Source organism: Bison bison, unplaced genomic scaffold (assembly GCF_000754665.1).
Source record: "Bison bison bison isolate TAMUID 2011002044 unplaced genomic scaffold, Bison_UMD1.0 scf7180017864185, whole genome shotgun sequence".
Classification (NCBI taxonomy): Eukaryota; Metazoa; Chordata; class Mammalia; order Artiodactyla; family Bovidae; genus Bison; species Bison bison.
This window is the reverse complement of record NW_011494757.1, coordinates 1,406,827-1,427,456: the sequence shown is the minus strand read 5'-3', so window position 1 is coordinate 1,427,456 and position 20,630 is coordinate 1,406,827. Positions and strand designations below refer to the sequence as shown.

The 20,630-nt window shown below is 44.2% G+C and overlaps 1 protein-coding gene across 2 annotated transcripts in view; it reads left to right on the top strand.

Annotated features, from left to right (window-relative positions):
• Window positions 1–13,796, top strand: part of LOC104991311 (membrane-spanning 4-domains subfamily A member 4A-like) — a 26,846-nt gene extending 13,050 nt beyond the window's left edge. The window contains exons 5-8 of one of the 2 annotated variants that reach the window (XM_010843728.1): window positions 457–513; window positions 7,533–7,652; window positions 9,430–9,550; window positions 13,600–13,796. In XM_010843728.1, the coding sequence (XP_010842030.1) occupies window positions 457–513; window positions 7,533–7,652; window positions 9,430–9,550; window positions 13,600–13,634 (333 nt within the window). In that variant the 3' untranslated portion in view covers window positions 13,635–13,796. The remainder of the gene's footprint in view (window positions 1–456; window positions 514–7,532; window positions 7,653–9,429; window positions 9,551–13,599) is intronic. The other variant, XM_010843729.1, reaches the window with a different exon arrangement.
• The last annotated feature ends 6,834 nt before the right edge of the window (window positions 13,797–20,630 follow it).

Genomic DNA, 20,630 nt, shown 5'->3' with positions numbered 1-20,630 from the left:
GGAGCAACAAACAGACAGACTACGTGGAAGTCACCCTCTAATTCTTCAGATCAAATGCTTTCTGAAACTATTTTCAGTTGATGAAATCTTTTTTTCTACAGCGTGATGGGTGTGGGGCAATGTTCTCTCAAATAAATGGCAATCAAAACAAGTGAAGTACATCCTCCTTGTCCCTCATAGTCTTAGTGAGATCCCTAAGCACCAATACCAGTACAAAGGTTTCGTTAATGACCAAAGACTTTAAAATGTCGTTTCTTCTCTGTAACGGAGAAAGGGTGAATCCATTTCTTAGAGTCTACCAGTGGTCACTGCAGAACTGAAATACATAGTTAAAACCACCTTCTTCAGAGAATTCAGTGATACGTTAGAGCTCAGGAATGCCACTGGCATTAGGGAAAGTGTTTGGGGGCCCATCACCAGGAATGGGTGTTTACAGACCCGTGTTTCTGCCCCCAGTTCCTCATCTCAGGGTGCGTGGCCATCATTGCACAGAAGAAGCCCACGCGATATCAGGTACGTGGGACGTTTGGGGCAATACCAAGAATAAAAGGTTTGTGCCTGGAACAAACGGAGAAGAAATTACTGCTTTTCAGTCAATTTCTCTAGGAGGAAAAAATACTTTTCCAAATGTTTGTATAGGAAAAAACAACCACTTGTTATCAGGATGCTCTCCAGTGCATCTCTATGTGTGCGGGGTGTCTGGGTGTTGAGGAGGGTGCAGTGCAAGGAGTTAGTTTTATAAGATGTCAGATTAGAGGGTTCTGATGGGAAAATCAATTCAAGCTATCTAGTGGAGTATGTTGTCGTTGTTTACTTGCTAAGTTGTGTCTGATGTTTTTGCAACCCCATGGACTGTAACCTCCAGGTTCTCCTGTCCATGGGATTTCCCAGCCAAGAATACTGGAATGAGTTGCCTTTTTCTTCTCCAGGGAATCTTCCCGATCCAGGGATCAAACCTACGTCTCCTGCACTGACGGGCAGATTCTTTACCACTGAGCCACCAGGGATGCCCAGAAGGGAATATATAACCAAATAGAACTCTGACCTAAGAGTCAAAGTAGTGGGAAGGGGATAAGACAAAATGATGTTTGAAAAGAGAATTGCCTTCAGCAAACTCAGACCTAGAGAATAACATTGGACTATGAATCAGATACCATTGAAGTACATCCAACAAAGGACAGTCATTTTCCCCTGTAGAACCTCCCGCACTGTGATTGGGATCACAGCTCTGGAGGTGGATTGTCCAACTGGCTGCATGAACTTGGGAAAATTACTGTGCTTCACTGTCCTCATCTGAAAAAAAAAAAAAAGACCCATAAAGTTACCTACCTCAAAAGATGGTTGTGAGGGTTACAAGAGTAAATAAGCATGAAGGCTGAGGCTTCCCAAGTGGCAGTAGTGGTAAAGAACCTGCCTGCCAACGCAGGAGACACAGGCGATGCGGATTCAACCCTTGGTCTGAAAGATCCCCTGGAGGAGGGCATGGCAACCTACTCCAGTCTTCTGGCCTGGAGAATCCCATGGAGAGAGAAGCCTGGAGGGCTACAGTCCACAGGGTTGCAAAGAGTCAGACACAGCTGAGCGACTTGGCACAGCATGCACGCAGCATAAAGGACAGTTACACACAGCATGTACATGTGACCCAGATGTGATCTGGTGTTACTTTTGCCCCAAAGATACAAGTAGAGTTGGCCTTGAAGTCTATGAATGCCCTCGTGATTTTTCAAATCCCTGAAACTGTGTTGGCTGGGGGGAAAAAAAAAAAGTGCAACACTAGAGTTGAAAGCTTTGTGCTCAGTCGCTCGGTCATGTCTGATTCTGTGGCCCCATAGACCACAGCCCACCGGGCTCCTCCATCCATGGGGCTCTCTGGGTGGGAAGACTGGAGTGGGTTGCCATGCTTCCCCCAGGGGATCGTCCCAACCCAGAGACTGAACCCTCATCTCTTATGTTTCCTACATTGGCAAGAGGGTTCTTTACCACTAGCGCCACCTGGAAAGCCCCAACTGAGGCTTTATTTGGGGACAAAGTGAAGAGTATAGCCCAGGAGACAGCATTTCAGACAGCTCTGAGAAACTGCTCCAAACAGGCAGGAGGAACAGTCAGTGTATATGTGATTTTGGTGAAGGGGGAGTACATGCAGGCAAGCATTTTTTTGCAGAAGCTTGCTGCTAGTTTCATGAAGGTTACTGCTAGCTTCACAAAGGTTGCTGCTAGTTTCATGAAAGATACTATTACTCACAAGGAGCAGATGTCACCATGAAGGATTTTACTATTTTTCTAGATATGAGGAGATGCAAGAATTGGACTCATAAAATCTTCTGAAAATATCTAAGTATCTGAAGACCTGTTTGGCTAGTTTTTCCCAGAGCACAGAGTGTCTCATTCCTGATCTCCACCCTGAACTCCTTTCAGGTGGATGTTGAAGGTTAAGGGTCGAACCAGCTTGTGATTTAATCCTTGTCAGAGGCAACCAGCAATTGCCCATTTTTAATTGGCAACTGACATTATCCTAGTTCAGTTTCATATTTGCACAGACTGTTTCCATTTTTCTTCACCACATCCAAGGAAACAGGTGTGAATAAATTTGCAATGCGGGAGGCCTGGGTTTGACCCCTGGGTTTGGAAGATCCCCCTGGAGAAGGGAATGGTTACTCACTCCAGTATTCTGGCCTGGAGAATCTGGCATGGACTTTAGTCCAGGGGGTCACAAACAGTCGGACATGACTAAGTGACTTTCACTTCACTTGACTGGTTGTCACAAAAACTCACCAAAAGTGTTTTTGTTTTTGCTTTTTACCAAAAGGATGGTGGGAGAGGATGATGGTTATAACATCCAAGTTCTAGCCACAGTCTGGTTCCCCTTGTCATTCTTCCCCCAACCTCAAGAAGCAAAAGTAAACATCTCTTCTCGTCTCATCCAGTGTAGTTCCAGTTCCTTCTCTAGAAACATATGATGTCATTCTTCACAGAAACACAAAGACTCCTCTGCCCCAAGGATGCTAGTCCAGGAATTTTCCAAATTAGTGTGGCTCAATTCCACAGAATGAAATCAATTATAATTTCATTCTGTAGAATTATACATTTACTCTGTAGAATTCATACTTATCAAGTCAGGGAAATGCCTTGGAAAATTTACTCAAGTGGCAGCACCATGTGCTACTATTCTCGGGTGCTATACTGCACCTCGTGGGCCTTTGCCGTTTCTAAACTCCAGTCAGTTCAGTTCAGTTGCTCAGTTGTGTCCGACTCTTTGTGACCCCATGGACTGCAGCACACCAGGCCTCTCTGTCCATCACCAATTCCCGGAGTTTACTCAGACTCATGTCCATTGAGTCAGTGATGCCATCCAGCCATCTCATCCTCTGTCATCTCCTTCTCCTGCCTGCAATCTTGCCCAGCATGAGGGTCTTTTCAAATGAGTCAGTTATTCGCATCACGTGGCCAAAGTATTGGAGTTTCAGCTTCAACATCAGTCCTTCCAGTGAATACTCAGGACTGATTTCCTTTAGAATGGACTGGTTGGATCCCCTTGCAGTCCAAGGGACTCTCAAGAGTCTTCTCCAACACCACAGTTCGAAAGCATGAATTCTTCAGTGCTCAACTTTCTTTATAAATTCCAATAATTCGGTTCAAAAAAGCAGCTTGAGCATCAGGCATGTTCTGGTATGTAGGATGCCTTGGTGAACAGACAGACAAAGATTTATTGTCCCTGTGGCACTTATATTGTAATAGGAGGATAAAGAAATTAAACATGACAGATAAGGAAATAGTAACATGTGAGAAGGTGAGAACCACCGTGGGAGTGGGGTAAACACTTACAGGGCTGCCCTTGGGAGTCTGAGTGTTTAAGTGCTGTTGTTGTTCAGCCGCTCAGTTGTGTATGACTCTTCACAATTCCACGGACTGCAGTACCCCAGGCCTCACTGAAGCCCCTCACCATCTCCCAAAGTTTGCCCAAGTCCATATCCATTGCATTGGTGATGCCATCCAGCCATCTTACCCTCTGACGCCCTCTTCTCCTTCCCTCAGTCTTTCCTGGCATCAGGGAGAGCTTGTGTGCTTAAATAAGATGATCCAAATTCATCTCATTGAGAAGATGGCATCTGAGAAAAGCCTGAGGGAGAGATTTGTTCTGAACCCAGGAAGGCTCTTCCTAACTGTTTGTTTCCCCATTTCTCTAGTAAATTAACTTCCCTACAGTTAAAGCCTAGATCTCCTATGCATCTTATCAATTCCTTCAAATTGTCTTTCACCACAGCTTCTGTTGTAGGAAGGGGGACCCCTTCCAGGGCCTGAGAGTGGACTCTTGTCTAACATTCAGAAATGAATTGTCCAAGAATACACACATGCTAACAAATGTTAGCAAGAGACTTTACTGGGAAGGGGCACCCAGGTGGAGAGCAGGAGGGTAAGGGAACCCAGGAGGACTGCTCTGCCATATGGCTCACAGTCTTGGCTTTCATGGTAATGGGGTTAGTTTCCAGATGGTCTCTGGCCAATCATTCTGACTCAGGGTCCTTTCTGATGGTGCACACATCACTCACCCAAGATGTTCCAACAAGGAGGATTCTGGGAGGTTGATAGGACTTATGGACTGGGGTCTCCTCTCTCCTTTTGACTTTTCCCAAATTCTTCTGGTTGGTGGTGGCTTGTTCCACATGCCTTACCAGGACCTCCTGTTGTTAAGATAACTCATTCAAGTGGCTACTACCTTGTCTAGCTAGGGTGGGTGGTTTCAGTCAGCGTTTCCCTTAACACTTCAACTGTTTTTGAGAATACTCTTAGGCCCAGATTTCTCCATACTCTTACAAATGAAGTCATCTCCCTTGGGGAGACTGAAGCCCTCCTTCTATAGTTTCCTTCTCTGGACAAATTCTCTAAGCCAGGGCTCTGGTGCTAGAATGTGCTGGGTGTCAAGGACAATGAGGTGCTTCTGAGTGACACCTCCACTTTAAGAGCTGAGGGCTTGATGAAGGCTGGCAGCAGCCCAGGTCTCCTATGTTTGCCTCTTATGATGTGGAACCCTGACCCCATAAGCCAGGGCAGGGGTGATCAGGGCCCAGGACTCACTGATACCACATCCAAGGTATTCCCCTATCCCATAAGTGGGGGGCTGGTCAAATAAAGAGAGCCCCCTTCTCTAGGTTGCATGCATGGGACGTAGCCTGAGCAACAGGTGGCTGGGCACAGGATTAGACATGCTAATTAAATGACCCGTGCATCCAGGGAAGGTAGCACTAGATGAAACTCTGACTAGGGGATGAGGGGAAAGATTTGGAGTGGTCTTACCCTGCTGAGAAGAGACAAGAGGCTGCAGACCTCAGTTCATATACCACAGACTCACAGTTTGTACTGAGTTTTAGTAGATTTTCTTGAATAAATGTTTCTTCATTTGCTTTATGCCCTGAGGACTCTTTCCACAGATTTTTAAGTGATTGGGTTTATTTTTAGTAACGTTCACAAGATTCAGTGGGGAGTTGGTCCTTGTTCCTCAGACTCTCACACTAGAAACAGGATCCCTCAAAAGTAATGATGTTGTGTATTTAATTCAAATGTTCAACTAGGTTTTTTTGGAACATACATATCTTTCTTTAGGTGATCCTGGTTCATAAGGATGAATCACTGTTCTCTTTCCCCCCAACCTAGACAAGGGGGCTCTCTTCATCTGTCCAGCCCCCACTCATGGGATGAGGGACCTCATAAATGGATACAGGGTAAGTGTGCAGAGGCAGGAGTAGCAGGCACTTTCTGGAGCGTGCCACAGCCTGGGTCTTTACTAAGGAAGAGGCCCTCTGGCTGATACTCCAGCAGCTCTACATGTACATAAAGATAAAATTTAAAAATCCTCAGCACAGAAACTAGATTCTTCATAATCCATCCCTCTCCCACTTCTCTGATCACATGTAACCCAACTCCCCTTTAGCATTTCACTTTTCAGCCACATCAAATGCCAGGAGTTTTCTGGAACTCCTGCTTCCCCATATTTCTGAAACTGCATATACACTGCTCTCTTTCCCATAATACACTTTCTCAACTTTGTCTGCCACTGTGAACTGAGTCTGGCTATCCAAGGAAAAATAAGAAATATTGAGAAGATGCCAGGCTTGTAGCATCTACAGGAAATGAAGGACTAGTCTTAGAAAATAAACAGGATCTGAGGGAGTCCCAGAGACCCAGAAACAGAAAGCACAGTAGTACAATGGCACCCCACTCCAGTACTCTTGCCTGGAAAATCCCGTGGACAGAGGAGCCTGGTAGGCTGCAGTCCATGGGGTCACTAAGAGTCGGACACGACTGAGCGGCTTCACTTTCACTTTTCACTTTCATGCATTGGAGGAGGAAATGGCAACCCACTCCAGTGTTCTTGCCTGGAGAATCCCAGGGACGGTGGGGCCTGGTAGGCTGCCGTGTATGGGGTCGCACAGAGTTGGACACGACTGAAGCGACTTAGCAGCAGCAGCAGCAGCAGTCCAGTTTCCCACTACCCCCCGGCCACCTCCCACATAACATCACAGCTCTCTCTTCTAGGAATGAATCCTAGTCTTTTGTTCATCTGTAAGTTACTTGCTCAAGGTTTACAGTCCTTAAGAGGAGCATTTTATTAGCTGTGGTCTGACTCTGGCTCCAGAGATTGACGACAGGAAGGACCTCCCTCTGACTTTCATAGAAGTTTGATAAGCATCTCTCATAAAGACTAGAACGATAAGAAGAGCCCTTAAAGTAGGAAGGGGATTGCTGACTGGACAAGCAAAATTAATGTTGCCACTATCATCCTTTCCTTTTGTTAACCAGCATCAAAGCACATCCTTCTTTCCATTATTAGTTTTTTAAAAATTCTCTTTAAAATGTAACTATCCTCACATATACAAAAATACATGCAGCATCTTTGAAAAGGGATACAGCCTCTCTTCACAGCTCATGTAGGGCCCTCCATGCTGTCTGGAAGGATGCTGGGACTATGGAAAGGTTTTAAGTACTGAAGTGGTATTACTGAAGGAGGATGACATTGGCAGATGCTAGACTTAAGCTCCAGAGAAGGCAGTGGCACCCCACTCCAGTCCTCTTGCCTGGAAAATCCCATGGAGGGAGGATCCTGGTGGGCTGCCATCTATGGGGTCACACAGAGTCGGACACGACTGAAGCGACTTAGCAGCAGCAGCAGCAGCAGCAGCAGACTTAAGCTCATTGTTTATTGAATTTTTACTACATGAAGTATCATTTTGCCTCCCCCATTTGATTATAAAATTCTTCAGTTGAAGTCTGAGTTTATCCTTAACACAATATTTAGCACGTTGTAGGCACTGTATAATTATTTGTTGAATAAATAAATATATCTTCTGAAAAAAAAATTTATCCTAATTGGGTACTAGACAAATTTAATTCAGAGTCTTGCTAGTAAGTGCAGTAAAATTCCAGAAAATCAGATTAAAATTTTAGCTGGAATGTTCTCTAGCTGATGGCTAGACTGGTTGCTTCATCAGAATCTGCTTCTGCTGCTCCTGATCAGCTTTCTCGTGTGTTTGTTACAGCTTACATCTGCCATCGTCATGAACATCTTTAGCGCCTGCTTTTCTGCATTTGGTACAATTATATTATGTATTGCATGTCTGTCTTATGTTGCAGAAATGGAAGACTATGTTTGGTCACAGGTAGGTACCAAATTTAATACTTACTGTATCAAAACTTTAGATATAACTGAAAAAAAACTATGATGAATGGTGTATGTTTGCAATGAGCAAGGTATGGAAAAGACAACCAAAGTTATCAAACATCTTTGGCAGAGAAATATTAAAAAAAAAAAAAAGCCTGTATTTCCTCCAAATTTTTGTCATGGAAATATTTTAAAATCAGTTTTCCTTTAGTATTTGTAAACAGTAGAAACCTCAGAAAAAGAGGAACATCTGGGGCTACCAGGGCTGGAAGAGGCAAGGAAGAATCCTCCCCCTGAGGGGGCTTTGGAAGGAACAGTGTCAGACCAATACATTCCTTTTGGACTTTTACCTTCCAGTCCTGTGAGAAAATATATTTCAGTTGTGTTAAGCCACTGAATTGTGATACTTCATTACAGCAGCCCTAAGAAGCCAGCATGGGAACCCAGTAAGCAGCCATCCACTCTTCTGCTCTCATGTTCCGAACCAAAGGAGCAAAGACAGAATCAAGCAGATACAGTAGAAACTATCAGCTTTATTGTTGATTACCATAGTTGAGCGCCGAAGAATTGATACTTTCCAACTGTGGTATGGAGAAGACTCTTGAGAGTCCCTTGGACTGCAAGATCAAACCAGTCCATCCTAAAGGAAATCAGTCCTGAATATTCACTGGGAGGACTGATGCTGAAGCTGAAACTCCAATACTTTGGCCACCTGATGTGAAGAACTGACTCCTTAGAAAAGATGATGCTGGGCAAGATTGAAGGCATGAGGAGAAGGAGATGACAGAGGATGAGATGGTTAGGTGGCATCACTGACTCCAGGGACATGAATTTGAGCACACTCTGGGACATCGTGGAGGAAATGGGAGCCTGATGTACTGTGGTCCAGGGGGTTGCAAAGAGTCGGACACGACTTAGTGACTGAACAATACCAATACCACCATCACCACCATAGTTGGAGAAAAAGTTTTAAATCTTTGGCCAAAATTAACCAGCTAATGTACTGATACCTCCCCTTATGAATTAAACTCATCCTGCTAGTTATGAATAGACCACCAGTCTCCCTACAGTGGCCGTAGACAACTTCCAGATGTTGAGAAGAACTCGTAGCTGTAAGCGCAGATTGTTCTGGAAGGAGCTGGCTTCCTCCTCTCAAAAATCAACAATTAGATAAATCCCTGCTTCTCACATGGGGAATTGTAAGTGAAGAGCATGAAAAAGCACCAGAAGCCATTCTTTACCTATTTCTAAGAAAGAAAACTCCTACTTGGGGGCATGGTAGAAATGTGGAAGTAGAGGGAGAACGATTCCACCTGACACATGCCACAATGCTCATGATACATGAGTTAGAAAAAAACAGAACATGCAAACTACACGTGTGCCAGGGGAAATCATAAAACAGAGGTCACTAGTCACTCTCATTAAGCAAGGGACTACAAAGAGAAGAGGATGGCCACCAGTATGGCATATGGTCCCTCAGGCCACTCTCCACTACTCAGTCCACTTTTCACATGTAAAATAGAAATAAAAGCATCCTACTTGTAGGATTGTTCTTAAATGAGAGTGCTTAGCATAATGTGTGCCATATATATAAGTACTCAGTAAAATTTGAAACATTACATTGTTATGAGAACTACCCACCACCCACCCAAATCATCATAGGTGTGTGAGACTGTTGGGATGAATGATTTTTACCCTATTTTCTGAATGTTGTTCCTGTATAGTTTTTAAATGGTTAATTAACAGGAGGAATATTTCTCTTCTTTTTAATTCAGTTAGCTGGTGGTATGCTTCTACAATACTTACTCTTCAGCAGTGTCACAGAACTGATCATTGTAAGCATCCTCTTGTGTTGGATTGTGCGAGCACTGAAACAGTCAGAACCCAAAAAAGAAAGTAAGTAGCTTTGTTTCTGGCTGACAGATCAAAATAAAACAACTTCTGCTAAAACCTCTCTCTGAGGGACCAAAGTTTAGCTAGACTCGAGGAACAGAAGTGTTGCTTCTAAACTGAGGTCAGTGGCAGCAGAAAATGTGCTAAAATGTCATTTGCTTGCTCCTGTGAAAACCTGAACCTGAACTGCTTGTCTTGGGAAAAGTTTTAGGAGAATTATGTTTTTTAGAACTGGCATCTCCCAGGAGATTCATAAAGCAAACATAGACTGCAGAGGTTTCACAGGTCATACCAAATATAGGAACACTGAATGCTATAGACTCAGAGGTTCAAATTTAGTTATGAAATGCTGGCTTCTAAAATTTGGGATCTTCAAATGCCTTCTCAGATGGTTCAGCAGGTAAAGAATCTGTCTGCAATGCAGGAGATGCAGTTTCATTCAATCCCTGGGCCGGAGAAGATCCCCTGGAGAAGGAAATGGCAACCCACTTCAGTATTTTTGCCTGGAAAATTCCATGGACAGAGGAGCCTGGTGGGCTACAGTCCATGGGGTCGCAAAGAGTCAGACATGACTGAGCACACAGAAGCACAAATGCCTTCAGAAAATGAAGATTTTAGAGGCCACTTCAGAGAATACTTCTGGAATAAAAGAATAAGGATCTCTAAAACCCATTCTTCCATAAAATACATGAGAACATTGGCAAAAAGTTGTCAAAATCAACTTTTTCAGAAATCTGGAAATTAGTTAAAAACTTGCAATAATCCAAGAAGCACTTATTCAAGAAAAATGGCTGCGTCTTGGCAAGAACAGTGAGGCCCGTGGTGCTTTAACTTGTCACATTCCCATCCTCCTTGCCCCATCTCCATAGTAGCCTTTGGGGGTAAGTCTTTAAAGCTCTGGGACACAGTTGGCAACTCTGCCTTAGCCATCGCTCCTTGCTTGCAGACAGCCTTAGGTAACCAGAGGTGGAAGACTAGGGCATTCTCTGGTTTTCCTTTGGCATGTATACAACCCTGCTGGCAACCACAGAACTTGTGAAAAACACCAGCCTAACAACTACAACGGAGAAGGCAATGGCAGCCCACTCCAGTACTCTTGCCTGGAAAATCCCATGGACGGAGGAGCCTGGTAGGCTGCAGTCCATGAGGTCGCTAAGAGTCGGACAGGACTGAGGGATTCACTTTTCACTTTCATGCATTGGAGAATGAAATGGCAACACACTCCAGTGTTCTTGCCTGGAGAATCCCAGGGACAGAGGAGCCTGGTGGGCTGCCGTCTATGGGGTCGCACAGGGTCAGACACAACTGAAGCGACAGCAGCAGCAGCAGCAGCAAGAACTACAAAAACGGGGGTAGTATTGGAGTTCTCCCAAAAAAGCCCTATTCCTAGAGAATTTTTATTAACTTATCTGGCAGCTCCCTAGAAATCTCCACTGGCAAGCCTCGTCTTAATTTAACCTCACTCAAAGCTTAGTCACTGTGAACAGCTATCTCCCTGGGGTGTTTGAACAGACAGTGGCACTTAGCATCATGTCTGACTAAATCAAGGATGACGGGGAATACAAAAGGCTGATCAAAGTGAAAGTGAAGTCGCTTAGTCGTGTCTGACTCTTTGTGACCCCATGGACTGTAGCCTACCAGGATCATCCATCCATGGGGTATTTGAACAGACAGTGGTACTTAGCATCATGTCTGCCTAAATCAAGGATGACAGTTGGGGAATACAAAAGGCTGATCAAATAACTTAAAAAACAAAAAAACTGTAGAGTACAATGTCCATGGTTTCCCTTGTGGCTCAGATGGTAACGAATCTACCTGCAGTACAGAAGACCCAAAACACAAATATTGTATCATTCCACTTATATGAGATACTTAGAATAATTGAAATTATAAGGCAGAAAGTGAAAGGATAGTTGCTAGAGACTGGAGAACAGGTCACGTGACGTTACTGTTTAATGGGTATAGAGTTTCAGTTTTACAAAATGAAAAAACTGTGGAGATAAATAGTGGTGATGGTTGCACAATATAATGTACATATTTAAAACCACTTTCAAAACAATTTAAATCAATTTTTAAAGTGATTAAGATGTTAAATATTACATATATTTTAGCACAATTTTTAAATAGAAAAAAAGCAATATATTAATAGTAAGCTGTATTGATAGAATAAAAGAAACGATCACTAAAGATAGATAGAAGGAAACATTAATAGGCTGTAATGGCTGATGATATTATCTCCTTACCTCTAAGTTCTTTCAAAATAAAAATCAATCATTAATCCCTCCAAAAAAACTGCACACTAATAAGGCATTCTAAAACTCTGCCTGGATCCAGAAGAATAGATACTTGTGGGATTCCTATAGGATAATGTGGGCTTCCAGGGTGGCTCAATGGTAAAGAATCCACCTGTAATGCAAGAGACACAAGAGATGCAGGTTCGATCCCTGGGTTGGGAAGATGCCCTGGAGGAGGGAATGGAAACCCACTTCAGTATCCTTGCCTGGAGAATCCCATGGACAGAGGAGCCTGGCGAGTTACAGTCCATGAGGTCATAAAGGGTCAGACACGACTGAGCACACACACATGCACAGGATAAGTGTGCAGAGGAGATAATTGGAAAATGAAGGCAGAGAAGCAAATTGAGACCAATTGCTAATACAGCTAAACCAGCTTATAAAAGAGTTTGGAATTTAGTCTGTAAGTAACAGCATGCTATTAAAGGGTTTTACACAGCAGTGTTTCTTTATCAAGCTTTATGGTTATATCATTATTTCCATGAGAGTATTTTCTGCAGCAAATTACAGATCTCCCAACTCAAAATGCTTAATTAATCAGAAAACATATCTTATAACAGCAAGTTCCCAAGTAGGGACTTCTGGATCAACTGATTCCACAGCTCAGTGGTGGTATCAGTGACCCAGATTCTTTCTGTCTCCCTCTGCAATCTTCATCTTAATTTTAAAGTTGTAAGATGCATACTTCCTGGCTCACATCCAGCAGAAGAAAATGGTTTCTCTTTCTCAGAAGCCAAAGGGAAGCCTTTCTTTACCTTACACTGGCCTAGTTGCCTTAGTCCAGCCCCTTTGTGAACTGAATAATGGCAAAGGGGATGGAATTGCCATGACGAATTTAGATAAAGGTGTAGGAGCGTGATTTTGAAGAAGTCACTCACCTGAAGAATAGAGATAGAATTGAAGAACAAGCCTAGAGACAAGGACACTTAGATGATTGCTTCAACAGAGCCCACGTTAGAGCCAAATGATGAATTCCTAAATTTGAACTATAGAGAATTAAAGAGGATAAACTCGAAAGGTATTTAGGAATTTTATCAATGTTTCATGTATTAGGTTCACACTCAATGTTTTTCAATAGCTAAAATTAGTAGATACAAAAGTAGTAGATTAGTTACATAAACTGCTTATGGTTTAGTCCTAATTCCAATACTCAATAACCGTTGAGCTTAGCTTTAAATGCTGATCTGTATTTCACTTGAATATAAAACTGTTCAAAATGTTCATTATTTTCAGTTTTTTGTGTCTGTGTTAATGTAACAGTATTCTGCTACAAACTTAAAATGCAAAAAGACCAACCAAAGTTTTACTGGGGACGGGAATGACACTGTTAGCATCAGAATGCCTTCTGCAGCTGCAGTGACTCCCCCAAATCCTGTAATCTGAGCCAGATAGCTGTCCACTCCAGAAGGATATTTCTCTCTCTGACCCAGAACATGAAGTAGAGGATCCAGAAGGAATCTTGAGACCCATAAATGTCCAGCTGAAGGTGAAAGTTGTTTTGCAAAGAGTCATAATTCAGTTTAACATGGTGGTTTGTAATCCACTGAAGCCACCAGTTTCTGATGGGCCATGGGTCCAGTGTGTCTTTGGCCCCAGGACAGAGCAGATGCTGTTCTCTTTGTATGCTTTCCACTGGTCACACAGGTTTACATGTTTGTTATTGCTATTGTTTTATCTTGTTTTGACTCAGTGGCCAAGGATAATGTATTATATTACAGTATAATAATGAGGAATCTGCTATCGCTCTACTCACCCCAGGTTACACACTGTCTGAATCCTCTGTGTCTTCGTAATTTCCAAAGAACCAGTGTGACTCCAGTCAAGAAAAGATTAATTGTGAATTAGTGAAGAACTCCATAATTTTTTTTTTCAAGAGACCTCATGGAAAATGCATTCTAATGAAGTCTTTTCTGGTACTCCTTTTTCCTGCCTCTTCAATAAAGGATGCAATTTGATGACAAGTTGACTGTTCCTTTTATAAAAGCCAATCTGAGTTGACATGGAAAAATGAAGTCAGTCTGGGGAATATAGGAAAGTGATGTTGAATGCCCACTTTATCTCACATTGGAGGAGATTGGCCTGAGGGAAGGGACTCCATCTAAAAGACGGAGGCTCTAACTTTGGAAGCAGGCAGGATGTCGATGTAGCAATAGCAAGACACTATGTCTTTATTCCTCACCCATGGTGGCTCAGGTGGTAAAGAATCTGCCTGCAATGCAGGAAACATGGGTTCAATCCCTGGGTCAGGAAGATCCCCTGGAGAAGGGAAAGGCAACCCACTCCAGTAGTCTTGTCTGGAGAATTCCACAGATGCCTGGCAGGCTACAGCCCATGGGGTCACAGAGAGTTGGACATGACTGAGCAACTAACGCACTTACCAAATAGAAGTAACAGTCCCTGGACCACAGAGCAGATGCAAGGATTAATGACAATACATCATTAAAAAAGGACTTACAACAGCGCCTAGTTTATGGTAATCCCTCAGTAAATTATTAGTCATCATTTATTAGCTCTTATTATAACTGCAGCATGATGATGTTAGAGCTATGTAGCATTCTTCCCATTTTCCAAGAATTGGTGATGAGAGTCCATTCTGAAAGCAGAAGATATAGTCAATATCCTAAGCCCAAAAGATCAGTTGAGAGCTTGCTAAGAGGTGCTACTATGGGCTGAATTGCATCTCTCATAAAAGCGATGAAGAAGAAAGGGAAAGTGATAGTCGCTCAGTCATATCTGACTCTTTGTGACTCCATGGACTGTAGCCCACCAGACTCCTCTGTCTGTGGAATTCTCCAGGCAAGAATACTATAGTGGGTAGCCATTCCCTTCTCCAGCAGATCTTCCTGGCCTAGGAATTGAACCCGGGTCCCCTGCATTTCTGGAGAAGGCAATGGCCACCCACTCCAGTACTCTTGCCTGGAAAATCCCATGGACAGAGGAGGCTGGTAGGCTGCAGTCCATGGGGTTGCAAAGAGTTGGACAGGACTGAGCGACTTCACTTTCCCTTTTCACTTTTATGCATTGGAGAAGGAAATGGCAACCCACTCCAGTGTTCTTGCCTGGAGAATCCCAGGGATGGGGGAGCCTGGTGGGCTGCCATCCATGGGGTCACACAGAGTTGGACACGACTGAAGTGACTTAGCAGCAGCAGCTCCTGCATTTCAGGCAGATTCTTTACCATCTGATTCACCAGGGAAGTGAAGTGTATGTTAGTCACTCAGTTGTGTCCAACTCTCATGGACTGGGGCTCGCCAGGCTCTTCTGTCCATGGGATTCTCCAGGCAAGAATACTGGAGGGTGCTGCCATTCTCTTCTCCAAGAGATCCACTAGGGAAGCCTCCAGAAAAGCTATGGTAGAGTCCTAATGCCCAGCACCTCATCATGGGACCTTATTTGAAAATAGGATCTTTATGGAAGTAATCAAGTTCAAATGAGGTCATTAGGATGGGCCCTTGATAAAATATGACTGGTGTCCTTATAAAGAGGGGAAATTTGGACACTGAGATAGACATGCACACAAAGGTTATGGGAAGACACACAGGGAACACATCATATGAAGACAGAAGGTTGGAGCAATGTATCTATGAGCTATGAAACAGTAATAGCAAGATTACTGGAGAATCAGCAGAAGTAAGAAAGAGGTCAAGAAGGGTCCTTCTTGCATAGGTTTCAGAGGGACATGAACTTGATTCACAGACCTAACATTCCAAGTTCCTATGAAATATTGCTCTTTACAGCATCGGACTTTACTTCTATCACCAGTCACATCCACAACTGGGTGTTGTTTTTGCTTTGGCTCTGTCTCTTCATTCTTTCTGGAGTTATTTCTCCAGTGATCTCCAGTAGCATATTGGGCACCTACCAACCTGGGGAGTTCATCTTTCAGTGTCATATCTTTTAGCCTTTCGTACTGTTCATGGGGTTCTCACGACAAGAATGCTGAAGTGGTTTGCCATTCCGTTCTCCGTAGACCACATTTTGTCAGAACTCTCCACCATGACTCGTCCATCTTGGGTGGCCTTACATGGCATGGCTCATAGTTTCATTGACTTAGACAAGGCTGTGGTCCGTGTGATCAGATTGGTCAGTTTTCTGTGATTGTGGTTTTCAGTCTGTCTGACCTCTGATGGAGAAGATTAAGAGGCTTATGGAAGCTTCCTTACGGGAGAGACTGACTGAGGAGGAAACTGTTCTGATGGGCGGGGCCATGCTCAGTAAATCTTTAATTCAAATTTCTGTTGATGGGCGGGGCTGTGTTCCCTCCCTGTTGTTTGACCTGAGGCCAAACTCTGGTGGAGGTGATGAAGATAATCGTGACCTCCTTCAAAAGATCCCATGATGCACTGCTGCACTCAGTGCCCCCAAGCCTGCAGCAGGCCACTGCCAACCCATGCCTCTGCCAGAGACTCCTGGACACTCATGGGAAAGTCTGGGTCAGTCTCTTGTGGGGTCACTGCTCCTTTCTCCTGGTTTCTAGTCACACAAGGTTCTGTTTGTGCCCTCCAAGAGTCTGTTTCCCTGTCCTGTGTAAGTTCTGTAATCAAATCCCACTGGCCTCCAAAGTCAAATTCCCTGGGGGTTCTCAGTCCCTTTGCCAGATTCCAGGTTGGGAAGTCTCTTGTGGGCCCTAGAACTTTTTTAACAGTGTGAGAATTTCTTTGGTGTAATTGTTCTGCAGTCTGTGGGCCATCTGCTTGGCAGCTTTGTGATGGGTGGGACTAATGGCCACCTCCTCCAAGAGGGCTTATGCCACAGGCTGTGTGACCCATGTGACTAAGAAGACCCAGGTGTGTGATCTAGCATGAGATTAAAGAAAAAGAAGGAAAGTGTTGCCTAGTTTATTCCCTCAAATGTCCCTGACACGGGATGCTAGCCGACCCCTGGGACCAGAGCAGCGCTGACTCCTGAGGCTGGACTGGTTTTGGGCTGACACACCTGGTAGGGCCCCCTGCACTGAGACTCCTCTTAAACCTGAACTGTGTCGTCTGCCCTGTGCACCCTGACGGTGACACGACTGTCTGGCCTCAAGGACCAGGGTCAAGTCACCAAGTATCCAGATCCACAGGGGAGGTGGTGCCCAACTGAAGCCTCCATACTGAGAGTGCAGCCTCCTGGGTTGCTCAGCAGGGAGGGGTGTCCCAGGTACACATAACTCTGGAGGGGAGGGGTGAGGCTGCAGGGGGAAGAAGTAGTGAGACCCAAGCCCTTGGGTGTTTGCTCAGCACATTCCACATTAACTCACAGCCCAGGAAGCTGACTTTCCCTAAGACTCCAGTTACAGGTAGAGCCAAAGATGGGCATGAAGAAGTTCTGCCCCCCTGTGGACATTTCCCATAACTGCAGCTTTAGCACCTGTGCTTACTGGCACCTCCAAGTCACAAGGCCTGTGGGGCTGTTCATGACAGCTGCCCTCAGGAAAGGACCTGGGGTGAGTGCTGCAGAAATCAACTGCAAACACAACCAACTTTGAAGAGGCCAACTGCAAGGTTAATTTTCCCCACACCATTTAAAGTAAAAACAAAAATAATAAAATCCCCAAATGGCCAGAGAACAAGATGGTCTATATCCCTAAATAGGACAGGGTGACCAGTCAAAGCGACAACAAGAGATCCAATCTCACCTGTCAGAACGGCCATACTCACGATTCTACAAACAATAAACACAGGCGAGAGCTAGGGGAAGAGTGAGCTCCTACATGCTCGTTGGAATGGACAGTAGCAACAGCTGCTGGAAAGCCTGTGTGTCCACACTCCAGAAAGCAAGATGTCAAGAGAGCACAGCCCATGATTTGCCATACTCACACCTGGGCCTATATCCCAAGAAAACCACCATTCAAAAACACACATGCACCCCACATACACTGCAGCACTGCTTACAATAGCCAAGACAGAGAACCAGCAAGATATACCTGGACAGATTAAAAGTTAAAGAAGATGTGGTACATATATACAATGGAATATTGCTCAGCCATGAAAAATGGCCATTGAAATTATGAAATTATGCCAGTAATAATCACAAGGATGGACCTTGGAGGAATATAGTCTAGGCGAACTCAGCCAGACCAAGAAAGAAAACAGCATATGATATCATCTCTTCTAGGCAAAATAAGAATAATAAAGGAACAAATTTACACCACAAAAGAGACTCTCAGAATTCAAACAGAAACAGAAGTTTCCAAAAAAAAAAAATGTGAAAGAATAAGGATGAATTAGGAGGTCAGGGATAACATATACACGGAAATCTGTATCAGTAATAGACAATCCAGAAGGATTCTCTCTTTCCTTTCTTCCTTCCAAACAGACACAGAAATTTGTATTTCTAACGTATACAGAGAAATCTCTATCTGTAATGGATAATCCAAAATCATTATTTCCTTCCTTCTCATCACATGTACACAGAAATCAGTATCTCTAATAGATTTTCAGGAAGAACCTGATATTCAACACAGGATACTTTGCTCAACCTTCTGCAATAACCTCTATGGGAAAAGAATCCAAAACAGAACAGATAAGCTGCATGTATATGTCATTAGTGACTCACGTGGCTGCCCTGATAAGCCATCTGTATATGTCATTAGTGCCTCACGCGACTGTGCCCTGATAAGCTGCGTGTATATGTCATTAGTGACTCACGTATCTGTGCCCTGATAAGTTGCATGTACACGTCATGTTTGACTCACGTGGCTGTGCCCTGAGAAGCTGCGTGTACATGCCATTAGTGCCTCATGTGTCTGTGCCCTGGTAAGTGCCGGGAGCCAGCGTGAGGAACTCCGCCCATGGCAAAGGTCATGAGGAAGGAGGCTCGGCATACGCAAAGGCGGGTTCGGCATACGCAAAGGCGGGATCGAGCCTCAGGAGTCCCCCTGGAAATTCTCGAGCATCTACCCCCAAAACCAGAGTCTGCCTACTTTACTGCTTTGTGCTCTCACCTACTCCTCTGACAGTCACGGGGCGGGGGGAGCGGGGGTGGCTATCCCCGACCACCTTTTCTCTGAAGGAAATCAACTTAGAGCTCTAGCTAATTAGCCTCCTGGGCATAATAGGAGTGTTTAAATCCAAACCCCTCAGATGGCTCTCTAACTGGCCTGACAGGTTTACCCAGACTACTATAGCTATGCATACGGTTGTTTGCAGTCTTCCAACCACAAGAGGCATGGGGAGCTTAAGATATTCAAATAGTATAGAGCCTCTCAGAGAGTTAGAAATTGTCAGAATATAAATAGTAGAAGATTTCATTGTTGAGCCAATGCTTGCTGCCAAGTTTCCACATCCCCTGTATTGTATCCTTGGAAGTGTATTAACTAATGTAGTTGGTATGGAGAAAAAATAAGTAGTGGCCTTGGTGTTAACAACTTCAGACCCTTCAGGTAATAAATTCTTTCCTTTGTTGTAAACCCACTGCACCTCTGCCCTATAGGAATGCAACTTTATCTAACACCTTTGGAGGATGGCGCCAAACTTTAAAATAATTACTCTTAGAGAAAATAAGTCTTATGGTTGACAAACCTTTGTCAGAGTCATAAAATGTTAACAGGCCTTCTGGCCAGAAGATGATGTAAATCACCTAAACCATTTGTATACGATAAGTTTGCAGAAAAGAAACCCTGGTTTCGATAAGGATCAAAGACTGCTGACTTTGCATGATTTCATACCCCCTATTATCCTCTATGTGCAACTTACGGTATAAAAGCCCCTGTTGAAAATAAAGCTACAGACCTTGCTCACCAAAGCTTGGTCTCCCCATGTCATTCTTTCTCTCACCTTCTGGCTGAATTCCCATCTGGAGCGTAGAGGCTTGCCAAGCCTACTAATTTTGCCTGGGCTTCTAAGATCTGACTGGGGAGGCCTTAGTGTCTCCTCTCCTTCAGGAGAACTGGAGGACGCCTGTGGCCTACGTGGGTGGTGCAAACTCCTTGTCTTGGAGTTCTATTGGTTTTCCACGTAAACCAAGTTATGCAGCCTCTTTTCTCCACTGAATTTTCTCACTGAGCTATCCCTATTTAACCACTCTTTATATCTCTAATTAACACTTAAGTAAGCTATTGTCTCCTGATCGCCGACTCCGTCTCCCCTTCGAATTCCCTGGATCCACTGGGGCTGGACCCCGGCAGGTAAGCTCCATGTACATGCCATTTGACTTCCCTGATAAGCTGCGTGTACATGTCATAAGTGACTCACGTGTCTGCACCCTGATAAGCTGCATGTATATGTCAGTGACTCATGTGTCTGCACCCTGATAAGCTGCGTGTACATGTCATTACTGACTCACGTGACTGCCCTGATAAGCTGCGTGTATATGTCATTATTGACTCACGTGTCTGCACCCTGATAAGCTGTGTGTATATGTCATTAGTGACTCACGTGTCTGCACCCTGATAAGCTGCATGTATATGTCATTACTGACTCACGTGACTGCCCTGATAAGCTGCGTGTATATGTCATTAGTGACTCATGTGTCTGTCCCTGAAGACAAGCACAAAACTACACATCAACTATACTCCAACACAGCACAGGCAGGAGACTAGAGCAAAGGAATAGAAAAGCAATGCCTAGCTTATTCCCTCCAAGCTCCCTGACTTGGGCAGCTCTCCCCTTCAGGAGCCTCAGCAGGCTTGTGTCTCATGTCTGGACTCATCTGGGGTTGAGGCAGATGGGTTGAGACAACCAAAATTTTAAGAGATGGGCAACCTTGAAATTTTGGCTCCACTATGTACAACGCCACCGCCGCCAAGTCGCTTCAGTCGTGTCTGACTCTGTGCGACCCCACGGACTGCAGCCTACCAGGCTTCT